This window comes from Oreochromis niloticus, linkage group LG14, assembly GCF_001858045.2.
Source record: "Oreochromis niloticus isolate F11D_XX linkage group LG14, O_niloticus_UMD_NMBU, whole genome shotgun sequence".
NCBI lineage: Eukaryota > Metazoa > Chordata > Actinopteri > Cichliformes > Cichlidae > Oreochromis > Oreochromis niloticus.
In genome coordinates this window covers 16503525-16523679 of record NC_031979.2, presented here as the reverse complement: position 1 = coordinate 16523679, position 20155 = coordinate 16503525, and the positions used below count along the sequence as shown (strand labels likewise).

Sequence of the window (20155 nt, the reverse complement as noted above, 5' to 3'; positions counted from 1 at the left end):
GAATATATTTATGTAAAGATACATGCACACCATCAAATGTATTTGTGTTTAACTTAGTTCTGTAACATGACCAGTAGTATACTATGATACCAACAGTAAGATATGTGATAGTTGTTTACTGTAAAAAGCTTTAAAAAGCACTCCAAAAGTACTCCATTTTACTCAATTTTACAGCAGTAAATCTGACCAAGAACACAACTGCTCAAAAGATAAAGGACATATCAGGTTATAGAGACTACCAAGCAGATGAAGTCCTTTATTAGATGTGAGGAGCCTGGACCTGAAAAGGAGAATGTAAAAAGCAGGCCCAACCACTGATACTGACCGTGGGCTTAGGCCCGTCACAGTTACATCATACAGTCGAGCTGAAACATTTCTTTGGTCTTGCGTCATCTTCTTGGCAGCTGTGCTTCATGTTCTTCACTGACAACTTTGTGTTTCTCAGTTTGGAGTCCTACCTTTAGTAGTTTGTGTGGATATCATCGTGAAATTGTTTAAAACTTTATACTTTGATGTGGGAACTTCGAATCATGCAGAAAACTTTTTATGCATTTTCATTTTTCTTAGGTAAATTACTTTTTTTTAACAAAAAGGTTCATATTCTCTCTAATCCACCTGGATGGAGTATATATTGTGTGGTCTAAACAGATTTTCAGGCCCTATAGAGTATGTTTGGAGGAAACCAAACAGGCATATATCTTAAAAAGAGAAACAGGAAGCTCACCATTGAGAAAGCCTCTCTTAGGTTTTCTTTTGTTTGATAAACTAACACAGATGTCAGGAGAGACTGAAGCGACTGTTCTGTTCACAACCTCCATATACATCTGTCTTTAAGCTTAACAGCGGAGCAGCTGCACAAACAGCACATTACATTTGAATTGGTTGAACTGAATTGTACCTCACTAAAAAAAAGAATGATTACCTCACACTGCCTGGACTAACACTGTTAAAATCTTGTCAGTAAAAGTGAGCCATATTCATAATACATTATCCAAGAGAAGAGTTTACTGAAGAAACTCCAGAAAGTTGCCGTCGTTGCTGATGCTGAGGCTGGTGCAATGACGTCCAGATGTTGCATAGGCTCCTTGTCCTCGAATAGCAATTCTTCCCTGGAGTTATGTAAGAGTTGCTCCACCCTCTGAAGACTATTCCCACCCTTGCATCCGATTCTGCTGGACAGAAAACGTGTCTGGCACGTGCCTGCATCCTGACTTTTGCTTACTTTTATAAAACGCAATCTACAGACGATCTTTTAATTTTCTAATGGTGAAAAGTTGCATCATGTTGCGGTTAGGGCTCATCTATCTGATGAACGTGACTATGTCACAGTTATTCAGTTGTGTGTGTTTGATGTTGTTTGGGAAAAGCTCTGGAAGCTTCTGCGTGCTCACACAGACACGTACACACACGTGGTGTATATTTAGACCACACAAATGAGGCACTGTGAGGGGAACAGCAGGTAACTGTTTCCTGCCCACATCGTTTCTTATGCATGTCCCTTTATACCACACAAGGCAGACAGTGAAAGCACTTTTATCTTAATGATTTAGTCTTGATTAATTGGCCTCTGGTTGAACTCGAGTGCTGAGGAATCTCAGTGTAAACTGTCACTCCTGGGCCTTCAGAAGGACAAACATACATGGGGGTGGGGTGGGCTGTAAAAACTGTTAATGAGCTCATTAGTTGGGTAGTCTTGTTTGTAATTCAGCTTCAGGTGCTTGTGAGATTCTAAACATGGCTATGAGTGGGTTGTGGAGTTTTTTTGTCCCTCAAAATTTCATAGAAAGTTCTAGATGCCTCCCCCAACACATCACTAAAAAAAGTCAAGCCACTCATCAGCTGGCATGTCAGGGCAATTTGCAGAGAGCAGTAAAAGAAAAGCAATGGGAGGGGGGTCAAGAGATAGATGGAATTCCTTTGGTTGGAGAACAACTAGTCCTGCAGTGTCAGACACTCAGATCAATATTTTATGATCTGCATAAGCAAAGCTATAGCATGAAATCTCTTTCTTTGTACTGGAGGCAGGTTTCAGTTCTGTATATTCCTCAGAGATGAAACAGGAGACAGATAATCCTGTGAATGTAAATGTGCGATTTTGAGATCACAATACAGACAATAACATTAATCTGCGTGCTAAAGTAAAGGCTCAGCAGTTTTATGAAACTTTTCTTTCCGAAGAAAGCAGATCCTGCTTGGTTTTTTTTTGGGTTTTTTTAAACATCAGTGGTCTTCCAGACAACCCCCATCGTTTAGTAGCTACCCTGCAATCAGCAGCTGAGTTGGAAAGACGTGGCAGTGTGGGTGTGGGGTAGGGCTGAGGCTCCTGCAACTTCTGGGGAAGCATGAATACTGCTGCATGAAACTTTCTGGATGTTTCCATGTGAAGTTAAGTAACATCTTAACAACAGCCAGGGAACAAGTTACAGCTTTTATTCTGAAAACGTCTGGAGTAAAAATGCTTACTGAGTAACATCCTGCCTGCTGAGGCTGTTTTGAAGCATGGTGGTGTTCCATACTTGAAGAGAAGCTCATACACACAAATGCCAAAGAGTGCAAAAAGAACTTTAACACTGTATTTATATGCATGCAAAATAATCATTTAATTCACAGTCAGTGGCAGCTTAATCTTTATCTCCAATCATGTGATGAAACTACAGTTTAAGATTGAGTCAGCAAGCAGTGTTAAGAGACTGAGGCAGAAACTTAAGACTGACCAGGATTCAGATTTTCTACTCAGTAGCCTATTGTGGGAAAGTTTTAAGGCTGATCCAGGACCAGCACTTACTTCAGTCGGCACAGCTTTCATCCCACCCTGTGATTCCAAGAGGGGACGTCCCAGCTCCCAGCTTCCTGAGGAAACACAGACACCCTCATTTGAATATCCCATTCCCAACTTCTAGAAAATTCTCTTTTAGGATATATAGAGCCAGGGAAGTCTGTCACAGTCACGCTTTCCACCGGACACAGCTCGGAGAAGCAACCCTGCGATAATCTGTGCCAGGTAAGGATCAGAAGATAACGGTCTTTGTTTCGCAGGGAGGAATGCGGCGACTGAATGCACTGCTTTGTTTTCGTGTGTTACAGCTGCAGTTCAGCTACCCTCCATTTTAACCAGTTTGAAAGCTGCTGCTGAGATTCCTCTGTCTGTCAGAGAATACTTCTTGTGTTTCTTCGGTTTCTAGGGGGGAACAAATCCTGACCTGTTATCAGAGCTGAAAGTTGTCATGCTGCTGGCAGGGTGGTGCAGGCTTTTTGCTGCTTCCATGTCAGTACTTTGACAACAGTTTAAATGCATTCAGTTCAAACAAAAAAAAAGGTTTGCAGGAAAGTAGTGTGCCTGAATGAAAGTACTTCCCCCCCTCCAGGGTCGAGAAACAGCCAGTAAAAAGTGCCTCATCTTAAATGAGTGGTGGGTTGACTAGAATGGCAGCTTAATATTTAATGTTTAAATTCTAGTGGTTGAAAACTTGAAACTAGAACAGAGAGGTTAGATTTTGTACTTTGCATAGAGTTTCTCTCCATGAGAATCTGCCTATATGTTCTCACTGCCTTACTCCACAGAGATTACTACATACAACTCTTGTCTTTCAGAATGAAAATCGCAGAAATGAAAACATCTCAAGGTATCACAAACATGCAATCACAGAGGAACAGATGCAGTATAAGTCTGCATGAGAAACAGTATGCCAGTGCAGCTGGTTATTCAGAGCCCGAGGTTGTGCATTCAGCCCATTGTTTGAACCAGAGATGGGATGATTTGGGTGCAGCCTACAGGCATACGCCCTTTTCTTTCTCTGCAGGCAACATGAAAAAAGTCTGCACTGTATGTCTCGTGATGATTTCTGATCCTCGCATCTGAGGAGACACTATTAACCATTTGCATCACTTAAAATGTGTACTGAGAGGTGAGATACAGCTTCGCTCCAAGTAAACGTCGAGTTTCAGCTGTTCAGCTCAGGCGGCGGTCGCTGCTGACGTGGCACGAAACATGTCTCCCTCAAACTAGGGACATTCCACAGCTCCTGAGTGGGCTGGCTCAACTCTGCCCTGCCTCCACAGCTCCACAGCCCAAGTGTAGGCTGCTCCCTGGCATTTTCTTTCTGAGATATATTTTAATAAATGAATACATTTCTGAATATCACAAACATGCTCTTCTTCTTCTTCTTCTTTTTAAGTAATAATGTCATCATCTTTCTCTTTGCTTCCTCTTCACAGAGTGCTGCAGCTGCTGTTGGAGACAGACAGGATGTGGATGACTAACATTGTAGGCCTTTGTCTGCTGGCCTTGGTGGCCTCTGCAGAGGATGTGAAGCTGAGCACCCACGCCACCACCCTGGCTGATAAAAGCGCCAACTTGGCCTTCAGGTTTGTATATTATTGATTCTGCCGCACTTGTAACATAAAGTATTATTCTCTGTATTTATATATAAATATATGCATATTTATTCTTTTTTTTTTTAAATTTCACTTTAGCCTCTACCACACCATGGCAAAGGAGAAAGACACAGAGAACATCATCATTTCTCCTGTGGTGGTGGCCTCTTCTCTGGGGCTGGTGGCTCTTGGTGGCAAAGCCTCCACTGCCTCCCAGGTGAAAACAGTCCTCAGCGCTGACAAACTCAAGGATGAGCATCTGCACGCAGGCCTGTCAGAGCTCCTCACTGAGGTAAGGAGCTTCCCTTGTTTCATAATTCCACCACCCTCACCACAGGCATAGACTCCGAGTTGTCCTTATATCACAAATTAATGACGTACATGTGCCACTTTTTCTCAGGTGAGCAACGCCAAGACACGCAACACCACCTGGAAAATCAACAACCGCCTCTACGGCCCCAGCTCTGTGTCCTTCGCTGACGAGTTTGTGAAGAACAGCAAGAAGCACTACAACTACGACCACTCCAAAATCAATTTCAGGGACAAGAGGAGCGCAGTGAACTCCATCAACGAGTGGGCGGCCAAGTCCACAGGCGGCAAGCTGCCTGAAGTCACCAAGGACGTGCAAAACCCAGACGGAGCCATGATCGTCAACGCCATGTTCTTCAAGCGTGAGTATGGCGTTAACGCCTGACTGAAGCTCTTTGTGAGGCCAGGCGCCCGTGCAGATTCGTGACCTCATGTCTTTTTTCCCCCTCACAGCTCACTGGGAGGAGAAATTCCACGATAAAATGGTGGACACCCGTGGTTTCCTGGTTACTCGTTCATTTACTGTCGGAGTTCCCATGATGCACCGCACAGGTGAGTTTCTCTCTCATCTTTCTTTTTGATCTTATTATGTCTCCAGAAGCTGATCAGCCACCCTGCCTTCAAGTACACACACGTGATAAGATCTGCTTTGTCTGCCCCTCTCTCAGGTCTTTATGATTTCTACGAGGACACAGAAAATAAACTCTTTGTGCTGAACATGCCTCTGGGCCAGAAACAGGCCTCCATGATCCTTATCATGCCCTATCACCTGGAGCCCCTGGAGCGCCTGGAGAAGCTCTTGACAAGGAAGCAGGTGGACACTTGGCTCAGCAAGATGGAGAACAGAGCCGTAGCCATCTCCCTGCCTAAGATCTCAGTGGAAGTCAGCCACAACCTGCAGGTAAATGTTTGCACATTGCATGGCTCAAATGCAATGTAACGTTTAGGAGTGTTAGAAAATATTACTGTGAACCCAGAGCGCTGAGCAACTTCATCTGTGTTTTGCAGAAACACCTGGCTGAGCTGGGCCTGACAGAAGCTGTGGACAAAGCCAAGGCTGACCTGTCCAACATCTCTGGAAAGAAGGATCTCTACCTTTCCAGCGTCTTCCACGCATCAGCCCTGGAGCTTGACATCGAAGGAAACCCATACGACACAAGCATCTTCGGTACTGAGAAGCTGAGGAACCCCAAACTCTTCTACGTAGATCACCCCTTCATTTTCCTGGTAAAGGACAACAAGACCAACTCCATCCTGTACATCGGCAGAGTGGTTAAACCTAAAGGGGACAAAATGCGTGATGAGCTATAATGTTTAAATTTATAAATCGTGGTGGGTAGCTTTATTATTTGTGAAATTATGGCAGGAAACTGTGCACGTGTGTAATTGTGTGTGAGTTTGTGTGCGTGCATGTGTTGTTTTTGGTATGATTGTTACCTCAGTAGCACATTCCAATTGACAATCTGTGGACTGAATATCCGAGCTTAGAAACATTCGACTTTCCCAGGGAACAATTCTGTTTACATGTCTTCGTCTTAAGACCATGCTGGGTTGACTAATCTAAACAAAAGAACACGGACATGCCTTTTAAGACTTTCACAAACAAACAGCAGTCGGCACAGCAGACAGCATGCTTATATTAAGTACGAGTCCTCTTTCACATCCTGTTTTTGCCTGCATGTGTTCGGCTATGACCTGTGTGTGCGTTTTTTTTTTTTTTTTTTTTTGCAATATCTTTAATGTTTAAAGAGAAAAAAGATCTATGCACAAGCTGTTACAGTGCCGTCTCATTCCCCCTCTCATTTTGCCTCCAGTCTGCACTGAACTGTTCCCCTGCACGAGCTGAGCTTGCAGGGGAAAGGTGGCAAAACGTCTGGTGCTTAATTTAAGTTGCAAACCATTTTCCGTGTCGTCTTCTTGCTGTAGGTATTTTCCACAAAGAATCTGTTGGAATTGTGTGATTTATGTGATTAATGTGGACCTTTTTCAATAAAAAAAAAAATGAAGAGAACATAATTGTGCGTGGCTCTTTTCTTTGTTGAGAATCTCCTGAATGAATACCATGTGAATGCCATTCAAATACGGGTGATAGAGTGCTATAGGGAGCTGAACTGGAGAATGTGTGCATGCTAGTGTTAACATCTCTAAAGGATAACAATCTTTCCAGCTGGCTGAAGGTCAAACAGTCTTCCCAGGTCTGGAATGCAGTGATAACCCTCAAGGGAATTTGGTGGATCATTTCTCCAAACACTACTAGCCTAAATAATAACACCGGTGGGATCTTTTGTTGGGATCTTCCTGACAACGCAGACTCTGCTTTGTTTAAAAACTGGAGTGCAGGGTTCTCATGGTGAGTGGGAAATTTAATCTCCAGATGTTTGCGCATAGCAGGATGTAGCTGCAAGACAACAGCAGACTGACAAAAGAATAAACAGCTATAAATGAGCGCCTCGTAGACTCACAATATTCCTGTAGGGCTTTTGTTTCATGCACGTCAAATATGCATTGGGACAGAAATAAAAATAAAGAATGCTACAATAAAAATCACCAGTACCTCTCATAAGAGAGGACGTAATCTCATTGTGAGACACAAGTGCGTCTTCTACAGAGAAGCATGCCGCCACCTTGTGGTTGCTAAGAGTAAGAGACAGCAAACATTTTAAGGTGTTCTCCAAAAGTTGAATCTGTTCATCTGGACGTAGCGTTTTGTGGGAGAAACGTTTCGTCACTCGTCACGAATTTGCATAATTATGATTAAGGAACTGACCTCACAGCCCATTAGTTCCTTCAGTGGGCTGGTTTCAGTCATTATGCAAATGTACTGTTTATAAGGTTTGGGGAACCCTGCAGTCAGCTGAGACTGAAGAAGTCACTTGGATGAGTGACGAAACGTTTCTCCCACAAAACGCTACGTCCAGATGAACAGATTCAACTTTTGGAGATTTACTTTCCTGGATGATTGAGAATGCATCAAGACATTTTAAGGTGTTACAAATGAGTGATTTAGTTACTTTATATTTACACAGATCTTACACATTGCATTGCAGTTACATAATATACAAGACAAATAAACATATAAGTTATACAATATACATATTGCTGACTGACTTAGCTGTTGATTTGTATACTGAGCATGAATAATGCTTCTTCTATTTTTAAAAATAACATGACGTGATCAATGGGAGAATTTGCAAAATTCATAATCGGCTAAAATGTGTTTCATTGTTCAGCAGGTGAATATAAAATCACTTCATACTCAGGGCTGAGTCCAAAAACATTCATCAAAAATAGGTACGTTTCTACTAAATGACAACATTTTGTATCTATTTCAGTTTTTTACTTTTTAAAGGTTTTCCCTTATACTTTTATGCAATCCGCAATTAAACTACAGTACACAGGGACATTTCTTGCATTGTTGTATTGCGTTTTTTTAATCTAAAAAGAAGTAAATAAGAGGTTAAAAAAGGAAACAAACAACCCCCCCTCCCCCCAAATCTGCTCAGGGCTCATTCCCAAATTTTTTTGTGCAAATTTTGTGTTTTAATTCTTGTACAGGGCTTTCTGGCTCTTATGTCTGTGACAAGCACTATATATATATATATATATTTAGATAAAAATTTTACTTACTTGCTAATTTTTAATTTGAACCAGAAGGTGGTGCTGCTCATCTGTTACTCCTTACTATCCTGGATATATATGTGTAAGTTATACACGTGGGACCATTATCTTTTAAGGAAACCATGTGACACTTGACACACGATTACAAATTCATGTGTGTTAATAATAATTAAATAATAATAACAGTTTGGTTGGAATTTTGGTTGATGTGAATAAAAACATACCGTGTTTTCATAACAAAACATTAAAAGAAAGTTTTGAACATTTCATATACGAGTTTTTGAGACCTCTACGTCATCAGTGTGATTTTTTTCCCCCCTGTAAAGCCTGATGTATATACAGTCGACACGCATACAGTGCGCATGTGAGCAATATGTTTCACAAAAACGCTATATGTATTAAAAATATTACAAATTAAAACTCGTATATACAAACTGATATTCAATGTCTTCTTTTAATTCGTCAGAACGTTCAATAATCTCTCCAGTTTTATTTATTGATTTTTTTCATTATTCAGGCTTTAGAGGTTTAAAATGTCTGAGATCTTAATCTAGTGTAATAATAATATTTTTCCCCCTTCATTGAGGTATTTTTCACTGGGTCTGTCATTGATTTTTAACATGTATCTTATTTGTATCGTCTTACTGAGCACCTCATCAGAAACAGAACATTAAGGTGGATTCATGTATTTAGAGTTTTGAGTGCTGATAATAGATATTACAATGACACTGAGCACATTAGAAACAGTGACATGTTTCACTAAAGGAAGTGGCCATTTTCCTCCTCATGACAGAAATAAAAATGAGTCATACTTTTCCTTATTTATACTTGTTAAATATTTCAAGAAAAAAAAATGTAGGCATGGGCTTAAATGTACTTCGTCATGTGCTTCAAGACAGTAGAAAAAAACTGATCGACCCCTTTCTTTTTTTCCCTCTCATCTTGATATTTTCATACAGTAGCTGCTTTTGCCTCAAACTTTGGATTCAGCCACAGCTAAGTAACAGTCTCGACAACTATATTATGAGCTTTATAACAAACTAAAAACAGTTAAAATCATCAGAAAAAAAGATAACATTTCATTTTGAAATAGGCGTTTGGGGCACTCAAATCTTCCAGCAAGTGAGCGTCTGATTGCCCTGTAATAGGTGACCACGCAGTGGCCGGTGAGTGCAGAGAGGAGCGAGCAAGTGCATCCATCATGAAGGAGTGGTGCACCTTCCCTGTGATTCTGGCAGCAGGTACGTAGGCAGGTAACTCTCATTACATTAGCACCATCGTGTTCTGCTGCGCTGGCTGCAGGCAGATTAGCCGGTCGATGGACAATCCTCTTAAAGAAGTCTGCATTAAGCCACAGTGAGAAGCTGGGTGGTGCTCTCTGTCCTCTGTGTGCCCCTCCCAGCTCTTTGTCTCTATCTGGATGGATGCTTACTCCTGATGCTTTCTCCTCTCCTCTCCTCTAGTTTTGCTTGCTCCACATTTCTTCTCTTCCTCGCCTTCACAACTTTTTGTCCACCTGCCTGTTGGCCTTGCGGAAATGAGTCTTGATCTCCTCTGTCACCATCTCTTGCCAGTTGTCCCTAGTTGACACAGAGTAAGGTGTTAAAATCATGGCTGCAATTTGTGCAGTTGTCATTTTTAGGGAGTGCTCTAGGATCCACAAAAACACAACGAGAGCTGCCACAAACACAGTAAATTAAAAAAAACAAAAACAAAAACCCACCAGCGAGCCACATTGAAACGAATGCACTAAACAAAGAGGGCTTTCCCCAATCTGCTTAAGAAGATACGACAAGATCAAAAGATTAATGTGGCACTGCCAGACCACGAGCAATCTGTGAGATCCAGAAATCTATAAGGGAAATTTATGCGCACAAGCTCATCACGGTAGCACTTTACAGCACAACACCAGCTGGCATGCAGATCTATACCTCCTGTGTATGGACTAAGAAGATCAAGCCTTTTTCTCTGCTTTCTTTTTCCTGTATGCAGCTATCTCCTCAGGGTTCAGCCCGTGATTGTCTTGCCTGAAGCAACATGTGGATAGTTGCAGTTTGCATGAGTGGCAGGACACAAGTTACATGTGTGCATAACACTAATGAAAAGCAATATTTCTGAAATTATATATGAAAAAAAGATGTTTACAAGTGACTTATGAGTCTGACTTCAATGGCAAATTGTGACAATTGCACACATTTCATTATTTTCCTTTAAATTCAGCTGTTGTGACGGTGCAGTGAGTGAATGAAAGGCAAGACTCAGTCTCTTACCCTGGTTTAATCTCTGGTGGTTTTGGCAAAGGCTTTGTAAAGTTGGTTTTCCCCACAAGCCAGTATGTCTCCTCAATACCTTTACCCTGAAACAAAAAGAACAACTCAGAGCTGTGCAGTCGGTCCTTTAGTGAATAAGTAAGAGCTTCCCAAAGTGTTACCTTTAGCTCGGTCTTTCCTCGGACTTCTATTTTATAACCCTCGTTAAGAGAGCGGAGGATCTTCACTGTGCTCATATTTACATGGATTCTATAAGCTGAGGAGTGAATAAAGCGCATATAAAGACAATATACAGACAATAGAGTCAACCTAAACATGCCACGATGCAGCAAAGATCGCACTTACGCAGGCCAGTGGATTCCATACGAGAGGCAGTGTTCACGGTGTCTCCGAAAAGGCAATACCGAGGCATAGTCAGACCCACCACGCCTGCAACGCAGGGCCCTGCAAAATACACAACAGAAGTCCAATCATTCCATTCACTCATGGAAAAATGTCCGTTACTAGTGGTGTTTTTAATTTAAACTACAGGCTGAAAGCCAGGGTTTCAATTAGGAAAGTTGTTAGCATCTGAGATGTTTTACATTCCTCACTTGGAGAGAAGCATTAAGAGTCCCACCTCAAATCAGAGCATGCATCAATACCAACAAATATGAGAGAGATTAAACATGAAAATGAGAGGCTGATGCAGAGGTGGGTTGCAGAGTGGACTGCAGATGCGCAGCAACTCTGGGCAAATTAAAGCAGCTTAAACAGTGCACTATGATGCCTGAATTCTGCTTTAGGAGCAAATAACTTAATATTGTAAACAGAAATGCCTCTTAACCCTGCGGGGTAACTTTAACCTCCAAAGAAATGCAACTACATGTCAGGCTGATGCAGCCTGCAGCACCTCTGATTGGTTGTGTAAGGTTATGGTGCAGGGTTAGGAGGGGTTATGTTGTAAGCTTTGACGTGGATTTCCTGCTGAACCATATCAGCTGATGTGGGCTGGCATGGCAATGAGCTGTGACTGCCTGTGTCTACCTGAACTAATGCTTGTCCATCGACTCTGCATCAAGACTAAAGCACTGCAGCTCTTATACTTACTACACAGTATATTTACCTGTGTCATAGTCTTGTTATGTTTTTTTAATTGTTGTGTTATTTTGTACGGTGCACCACAGTAGCCAACATATACTGTTTCTAAATTAATAAATACGACCGGACAATGTGGATTCCTGTCCTAAAATATCTTTCAGCGACCCACATTCATCTTTGGAAGAGGAGAATTCAGCCTGATAAGCTTGTCAGGCTGATAATGACTCCAAAGACTGTAACACCCACCTGAGTGGATTCCTATTCGTATCCTGACGGGCACGTCCGGCATGTGTCGCATATGGAAGGTTCCCACTGAGCTGAGGATGTTCAAAGACATGTTGGCGATCTCAGCAGCATGCTTGTTGCCGTTTCTCTTAGGCAGGCCTGATGCTACCATGTAAGCATCACCGATGGTCTCCACCTGGACAAAATCAACAAGTTTATTCAGTGAAAGGGCAAAACAAGTGGAAGTCAAAGGTTTCAGACCAGTAACCTCTGAAACTGGGTGTTTATCAGGCGATATTATTCCCTGACCTTATAGACATCGTGGTTAGAGAGCACAGCATCGAATAGTGTGTAGAGGTCATTGAGGAGGTCGACCACCTCAATGGGATCACTGAGCGAGGAGATGGTGGTGAAACCCACAATGTCGCTGAAGTAGATTGTCACCTGATCAAAGAACTCTGGCTCCACTGTGGCACCGGTTTTCAGGGCCTCTGCCACAGAACTGGACAGAAATAGAAAAACAAAAAGAAAGAAGAACATGATGATCATGGAGTAGGGGTACATTTATTTTCCAGGATTGTGTGAGAGTGTCGGCTCACGGTGGAAGCATCTCAGACAGCAGCTTCTCCGTTCTCTGCTTTTCCACCTCCAGCTCCTCTGTTCTCTCCCTGATGAGATCCTCGAGGTTGGAGCTGTACTGCTCCAGCATCCTCAGCATGGAGTCAATGATATTAGTCTTCTTACCTTTGTTGATTAGCTTGAACTATTGGAAAAATACGGCGTCAAGTTAAACAAATATGTATAGAACTCTTTAAATAGTTTAGATGAAGTAAAGATGCAAAAACGAACCCGGTCAAAGATCTCATCAAAGGTCGGTCTGCGGTCGGGCTGTTCGCTCCAGCACTGCTTCATCAGCTGGATGCATTCAAGCGGAGCCTGGTCTGGAGCCACAGTAGGACGGCACATGGGAGGAGGCTTTTTCACCTTACGGATAATCTCTGGAGAACACGGGATGAATAAAGACCAAAGTTTTAATAGGTGCCTAAAATCAAACTAAAAACTAAAGCTGTTTGTGAAACAAACATTTTAATTAAGTGAAATAAAAAATAATACTACTAAATAAAAACTTAAATAAAAATTAAAAAATAATTGAAACAGTTTTGTGAACTTGGAAAACCAACTTAAGTAAAAATATAGAGGTAATATACTTTTACTGTTTGTTATTTTGATAAAATTGTATGTACATTTCCCTGATAAACCTTTGAGGGATTGTTTACTGAGACTGTGGGGGTCTACGACACTGTGAGTCAAATGTACGGTGGCCCTGAGAGGCCAAATGGACTGCAACTTAAGAAAACACCAGCAATAAGAAAAAAAAACAACGGAAATAAAAAAAAAAAAAAACGAAAACAGAAATAGGAAAAAACAAAAGGGAAGTGTTTCTGGGGAGACAATAACCTGACGGACCAGTTGCAGGAACCCAAAACATGGTATGTGTGTTTTATCATGATTCATATAATACTGATGACGGATTTTTAGGCTAATAGTCAGGCTAACACACTTACCTCTCATCTTTTCTTTCCTCACAAAACCGATAGATCCTCCACTTCTTTTAAGTGTCTCCCAGCGCAATTCTTAGCATAGTTTGGTTCCTGCAACTGGTCCATTGGGTTATTGTCTCCCCAGAAACACTTCCCTTGTGCTTTTTGAAATCTGATTTTTCCTATTTCTGTTTTTCCTATTTCCGTTGTCATTTTTCCTATTTCCGTTGTCATTTTTCCTATTTCCGTTGTGTTTTGAGTGCTTTTGCAGCATTTTTCGTATTGCTGGTGTTTCTTAAGTTGCAGTCCGTTTGGCCTCTCAGGGCCACCGTACAAATGCTTTCAAAAACTTCTATGGATTTTCCGAAATCTAGCGTCTGACACATGCCCTCCATACAATAATAATAAAAAAACAGATCCAACACTAAAACTAATGAACATTAAACTAAAACAAGAAAGAAATCAAACGGGAGACTAACTGACACTAAACAGAATTAAAAACAAATTACAGAATACAAAACTATCATTACTTTTATCCCGACACACTGTTAACTGACTTTGAAGTGGAAAGACAGCTTTTGGTGGCAGCCAAACCAAAATCAGATATCTCCATCTTCTCCTTACTAAATAAATAAATAACTCATTTTTTGAATATTCTGTGGTGAATACACACCTTCAGGTGGCAGTCCCAGCATACAGTACGGTGGCCCTCTCACCACCACCTCTTGAAGGATGATAGAAAAACCGTACACGTCACCCTTAAATGTCCCTTTGCGAGAATTTGCAAGGTCGCGTAGAATCTCTGGTGCTGTCCAAAACAGATCTAAGTACAACAAAGAAACATTTAGATTCTGACATTGTTTCAATAAAGTATACTGAGTGTAAAACACAGCAGAGCAAACAGCACCTTCAGGTGGGGGCTCTTCTAAAGGAGCTTTCTGAGACTCCAGCAGCTCATTGAAGCCATGGTCAGTAATCTTGAGGACAAAACGGCCATCTACCACACAATTTCGAGATTTTAGCCTGCCGTGGGGGAAGTCCCTGTGGTGAAGATATTTCATACCCTAGAACGATAGTGCAAATAACACTTTGATTCAATCATAAAGAAACAACCAAAAACACTTAATAATACTCTTGCTGTTTTCTTCCCTTCAAAAAATGGCAAATGGTTCTTTTCTAAAAGACTTTTCTTTTGATCACCTTGATGAGATCGAGCATGAGGGAGGACTTGAACATCCAGTCTAGTTTAACGTCCTCGTTCCTCAGCAGGTCCTGCAGACTGCCCCTCGAGCAGTGCTCCGTCACTATCGCAAACATGGAGCAGTCCAGAAAGAAGCCCAGGAACGGATTTACATTCTCGTTTCTCAGGTCCTTCATCTGAGAAAAGTAGCTGCAGTTTGTTAAGATGACCAAAAAATCCTACACATTTTTCAGTCTTAATATTTGCAGGAGTTACACATTCAGTATTTTTTCCTCATTCATCATTGGGTCACACAGGAGAGCATATGTCACCTAAATATTGTGTTGAAATGACACATGACAATAACACTGTATAGTTTATATTTGTATTTGTACCATTTGATAACATATAGTATTTTGCATTTATATTTTGTATATTTGTATATACTGTATTTTGTATTGTATATATATATATATATATATATATATATATATATATATAGCGGTGTCAGAGCACAGTGTCTTGCTATTTGCCCTCTGTGCATGCTGTCGACCAGGAGCGTCACATTTCATCTCTCTGTATATCCATACAGGGCTGAGACGACAATAGAGTTCACTCTGACTTTGACGTGCAGTCCTCTGACTCTAACCCTAACTTGCTCTCTGATTACTCACTTCCACAAATTGTCATAAAAATCTGTAAAAATCTGAAGACACGTTAAGCAGAACATGCCTCCTGAGGCATATTAATATGCATTTAAGTGACATCAAGTTGGACATGCTGCTGTACCTTCATGAAAATCCTGGAGGTGCTTTGTTTTACTTCCTTGAAGTGGCCCTCTTCGAATTTCTTCAGCCAAACCCAGTCGCCCTAAATGCAAAAGCATGATATTATTATTATTGGAAATTAAACTTTTGCATTGATAGAGTCATAAAGGGTTCTTATTTAGCCAACCTCCTTCCCCTGAAATGTGTTAATTTTGTATATAAAGCATCTTGAGTCACTGGCCCAGACATTAGCTTATGTTACACAAGGATCTCCCTTACCTTCCTCACTTACTCACCAGCTTACGTTAAGAAGCTTTAGTGAATATTTGATGCAAACTCAGCTTACCTCGTACACAGCTACATTAGTGGTCTCATGAGTTTCTGTTTGCATGCTATTCACAGAGTGTGAGGGGTCTGCAGATTTCTCCTCCAGAGCGCTCCTGGACTCGCTCAGATCTTCTAAAGTGATTTTCTACATGACGTCAAACAATATTTAAAGATTTATTAGAAATGAGAGCCATGCTGTGCTTGGCAGACATTAAATGTGACGATGTGGAAAACACACAGATGATGGAACGGTGTGCTTTAGCTTAATTTAGTGATGACTTACCTTTTTGCTAAGCTGAGGGTTGATAAAAGTGAGATCCTCTAAGGTCAGGAGGATCCGATTGGGACCTCTGACCAGCTGGATCTGATGAAGTCTCCGCCTGCCAAAGTGATTTTACAATAGGTAAACAGCACAGAACACCCGCAGTGCACACGCACAACAAATTCCCTGAAACTATCTCAGAAACGATAAATGTCTACATCTGGAAAAACGTAACTTGTTTTCTTCTGTTTTGCTACAAATTTATATTCCCTGCTGTTATGACTTAATAAGTAAAAATAATAGTGGCTTGAACAAACCCAAATTTTCACCATTTTATCTTAAAAAGGAGAATGCTTATAGTTCTTCGAATAGATTCTTCTGGTGTGTCTGACTGTCTTTAATCCAGGGATGAGCTTTAAGTTAAAAGTACATTTCTAATTCTCAAGCTTTTATACATGAGACATGTCTTCTCAAGCAAAGAGGCATAATTGTATGTGATTCTGGAGCTGATATTAGTTACTGCCCACATCATACCACATGGTATAGATCACACTACTTCAAATCTCTGAATATAGGCTTGGAAGTGGGAGGCTTCGTTGAAAGAAAAAAAGACTTTGCATATTTACCTGATATAGAGAATTACTGTGAGCCCTGCAACAGCCAGGGAGAAGATGACTGCTAACGCTATTATGATGTAGGTGACCTCCACACCTAAGGACCACAGTGGTATACATTAGAATGATGGATAAATGGCAAAATGTAGACTTGGGTAAACACGCACCCCATCACACAAACACACCAGAGTCTCATACCTCCTGTGCAGATGGCGCCCTGGTCAAACCAGCAGCTGGAGTCAGAGGGAGGAGGGGACCCTCCGGGGAAATTTATGGACCTCCCCGCAAAACGGAGTGCCCCTGATGTCATGTCCACTACATAGGTCTGGTACAGCTTGCTGCCCCTGTTGTCAGAGTCCAGGACAACGTAGTTGGTCTTAACACTCCCTGAGGTGTCCACTTTGACCTCCTGGTTGAAGCCATTAAAAGTGATGTTCCGCTTGAAGTAGGCTAAGTTTGACCCTGACAGCTGCATGCCTGCTTTCCTGGCATTATGGATGGACTTGGCCAGCAGGTAGATGCTGTTATAGATGGTCCCAAACAGTGGGTGAACCTGCAGGTTCAAGTGAAGGCTTAGCAGGGTTGTAACAGAAAACATGACAGGCATTTCAGTCATTTACAACTGTTAAAAGGGATATTTTATAATTAATATACAAAATCATATATTATTAATAAAAGCATGTGATGACGCTTTTCTATAATATGCATGCGGAGACAGTAGGAAAAATTATAACTGTTTAATGGCTGAGCTCTTGCACCGATATATGTCATGATATGCAACAATGTGCAATGGAATAACAAAAAAGAGGGCACTGTGAGTCCAAAAAAAAAAGAAAAGCGTCAGTTGAATTGGCTTCCTACCTGCTCTGGCTCCACAGGCAGCGTCACTTCCTTGCTCCACTTGGCCGCAGCAAATGCCTCATTGAAGGACAGTGGCTCAGAGGCCATTGTGATAGTGAGCACAGCATCGTAGGCCTCTCTCAGGCTGCTGCTGTTTTGTAGAGGCAGGTGGGAGACGTTCGTGTAGGGCACGCTGTAGAGCAGAGCGTCGTAGGGCACAAACACATACTTCCCTGAAGTCAGACCCATCTTGCGTGCCTTGAGGAGGAAAGTAGCCTGCTGCTCACCTCCAACCAAGACTGAGTGCATGCACATAACGATGACTGAAATAAAGAGCAAAGAAACAAATTCCTTATGGATATATGTGGATCATTATGAACAAATGAAGTGTTGGGAAAAGCACCTTACTTTTATTAAATGGAGAGAGTGTGAAATATCTTAACTGTAGTAAATGTGCCAGAAATTTAAGAGGAAATGTCTGAAACCTTTGCAGCATCTTCCTATCTGTCACTTTTCTAGTCAACTCTCAGGCGAACCCATTAAAATAAAAGTCTTTTAAAAAAAACAGACTAATTAAATTGGTGCCACTCTTCACTTTAAGCACAAGGTCAAACCTGAGTTATGAAAATGGGATCCTGCTCAGGTGATGGAGTACAGCAGGGATGTGAGAATACTCTGATTGGGTGATCTGTTGGTTTGGTATTTGCTATTCTGCAAGTTGCTCTCCTGTCAAATAATGTCTGCTCCCAGTGTTTTGTAACAAAAGTTCAAAGCAGATGGGGTAGCCATAAGGCAAAGGCCTTCATAGAGCGTTTGCCTTACAATATGAAGTGCTTTTAGGTGATTGCTTTTGTGATTTAATAATAAAATTGAACTGAAAATAAATAAACAAATTAATAAATCAGTGGCAACTGTTATTTTGAGACCTCATTTGACTAAACTGAGCACACAAAATGTCTTTTTCTTGGAAAAATCCCCTCTTTGCTCAAGAATATTGTCAGTAAGAGGGAAAAAAACAGATAAAGGTTCATTACCAGAGAAAGAGAACGGTGTGCTACTTCTTTACTCTGCTGTGGTTTACTGCTGATTTAAATATAAATGCATAGCAGAGCCTTTGTGCTTTAGAAGCATAGCACCATTTCACAACTTTAACACAGCACAGATTGTACCTTGGGGGCTTTTCTCCTGTCCCTCCATAGACTGCATATAAGCATCTTTGGGGCACTGTTTTCCTCACACACTCACCCCTGACACCTCCTGCGTCCCGGATCTTCTTCATCGTGCTCTCCACCTCCGTCTCATTCATGCCCATAGGTCCGACGAGTCTAACGGGAAGCCCCTTGCTCCTTAGAGCAGAAGCAACCCGCACAGCCGTGTCTATCCAGATGTCCTCATTGGATGACACCACCAGGACGCTGGCCCACCTGAAGTGTTTCAACACTACGAACAGCACGTCGGTGGGAAACGGCACTGTCCTGCTAAAAGTTGGGTATGCTGTGGCGCTCTCCAGCTCATAGGCGACACAACCATATGAGAAGAGAGCCTTGTCCCAGTTCCTGGCGAGCAGAGACGCTGCGACACAGTATCCGGGATTGGTGGGGCCAACGAGTCCGTCTGCTATGCCCTCGTAGTAAATATATGCCGTGAGCGCTTTGGAGGTTTCGCACGGCTCCTGGAGGATGATGAAGTCCATTTTCAAGCCCAGATCTAGAGCGGCGTCCCCGTTTATCCTGCTCACGGCGAGCCTGGCCGCCGCAGCAGGCAGGGCCTTGTAAAAGACAGGGTCGCAGTTCCAGGGCCCCAGGACCCCCACTTTGAATATCAAACAGCGGACGCAGCAAGGGAACGTCAGCACTCCCAGAAGGACCCATAACAGAAAGTTATAAAAGGGCAGAGCCGGTAAGGTGTGTCTGTTTTTAATTACGGGCACACACGGATGGTTGGACTCCCACAGCGGCCATCTGAAATTTGGAGCAAAATGTTGCATTGTCCTCCCACGGTGGCCACGATAGTGAAGCCTTGCGTTCACTATCAGTTACCAGTCACATCACTGACACCTGCAAACCGGGATACAGACACAAGTCCCCATTTTGCCCAGTATTATTTGAACGTTCAGATGTTTAAGCACAACTGGAGTACTCACCACATGTCTGCATCAGGACAACTGCAGGGTCCGATGAGACAACCTTACAGATACCCACTCGGATCTGCGTTCTTTCTTTTCTTTTATCTTTGTTTCTGTCTCCGCACACACTCGCCAACTGACCATCCCCGAAAATTTTACCTGTTCGCCCCGGTGTCGCTCTGGTGAAGACACAGCCCGGTCATCGTGTGGGGATTACGGGCTGAAAGTGTCACGAAAAGCGCCTGGATGGGGGTGTGGAGACAACTTTAGCACCCTGGAGAGCTACTTACGTCCTGCAGTCAGAGTCTCTGAAGGTTCCTGCGCGTTTCCACAAACAGCTCTGTTCACAGGCAACATATCTCTTTAAAAAGGACGCAAACCCACTTGTGTCTTTTTTTCTTTAGCGTGTAAATGTGAAAAGAAAAATAGATGTATTCCAGATCGAAGTTTTTTTTAAACCCTGCACTCCTCCTTCCGAAAAAAACATAATAAAATAAAAATACAGCTTCCTCCCCCAAACACTACAACTTTTTGTTTTTGTGATATTTTAAAGGGGAAATGATTTAGTATGTTAGTATAGGAGGTCAGTGTCAGCTACAGGCCCATTCAATCAAATCCCTCCA

The 20155-nt window shown here is 42.0% G+C and overlaps 2 protein-coding genes across 5 annotated transcripts; one reads left to right on the top strand and one right to left on the bottom strand.

Annotated features, from left to right (window-relative positions):
• Positions 1 to 2843: 2843 nt before the first annotated feature.
• serpinh1b (serpin peptidase inhibitor, clade H (heat shock protein 47), member 1b) lies at positions 2844 to 6699 on the top strand. Of its 3 annotated transcripts, none has more exons than XM_005474624.4 (8): positions 2856 to 3001; positions 3592 to 3623; positions 4216 to 4365; positions 4474 to 4666; positions 4775 to 5045; positions 5137 to 5235; positions 5352 to 5584; positions 5692 to 6699. In XM_005474624.4, exons 3-8 carry the CDS (start codon positions 4247 to 4249, stop codon positions 5992 to 5994), a joined length of 1218 nt encoding a protein of 405 aa, XP_005474681.1. In that variant the 5' UTR covers positions 2856 to 3001; positions 3592 to 3623; positions 4216 to 4246; the 3' UTR covers positions 5995 to 6699. The 3 variants fall into 3 exon arrangements, with proteins under 3 accessions (XP_005474679.1, XP_005474681.1, XP_005474680.1); XM_005474623.4 differs by having other exon boundaries at positions 3592 to 4074; XM_005474622.4 differs by lacking the exon at positions 3592 to 3623 and having other exon boundaries at positions 2844 to 3001.
• A 962-nt stretch (positions 6700 to 7661) lies between these two features.
• gucy2f (guanylate cyclase 2F, retinal) lies at positions 7662 to 20155 on the bottom strand. 2 transcript variants are annotated; one of them, XM_003441591.4, is made up of 19 exons: positions 19551 to 20155; positions 18653 to 19464; positions 17429 to 17730; positions 16766 to 17120; positions 16580 to 16664; positions 15975 to 16071; positions 15711 to 15836; positions 15387 to 15467; positions 14618 to 14794; positions 14325 to 14481; positions 14091 to 14240; positions 12726 to 12874; positions 12476 to 12639; positions 12186 to 12378; positions 11898 to 12072; positions 10917 to 11015; positions 10733 to 10827; positions 10572 to 10657; positions 7662 to 9881 (listed from the first exon to the last, which is right to left on the bottom strand). In XM_003441591.4, exons 2-19 carry the CDS (start codon positions 19392 to 19394, stop codon positions 9800 to 9802), a joined length of 3315 nt encoding a protein of 1104 aa, XP_003441639.1. In that variant the 5' UTR covers positions 19395 to 19464; positions 19551 to 20155; the 3' UTR covers positions 7662 to 9799. The 2 variants fall into 2 exon arrangements, with proteins under 2 accessions (XP_003441639.1, XP_019223130.1); XM_019367585.1 differs by having other exon boundaries at positions 18653 to 20155.

Bases quoted from the DNA above. Each gene is read 5' to 3' on its own strand.
- serpinh1b (XM_005474622.4), top strand. From the start codon at position 4,247: ATGTGGATGACTAACATTGTAGGCCTTTGTCTGCTGGCCTTGGTGGCC. The intron at 4,366-4,473 runs GTTTGTATATTA...ATTTCACTTTAG, and splicing joins AGCGCCAACTTGGCCTTCAG to CCTCTACCACACCATGGCAA. The intron at 5,046-5,136 runs GTGAGTATGGCG...TCCCCCTCACAG, and splicing joins CAACGCCATGTTCTTCAAGC to CTCACTGGGAGGAGAAATTC.
- gucy2f (XM_019367585.1), bottom strand. From the start codon at position 19,394: ATGCAACATTTTGCTCCAAATTTCAGATGGCCGCTGTGGGAGTCCAAC. The intron at 17,121-17,428 runs GTAGGAAGCCAA...TTGAACCTGCAG, and splicing joins TGCCTGTGGAGCCAGAGCAG to GTTCACCCACTGTTTGGGAC. The intron at 12,073-12,185 runs GTCAGGGAATAA...GATTTTGTCCAG, and splicing joins CTAACCACGATGTCTATAAG to GTGGAGACCATCGGTGATGC.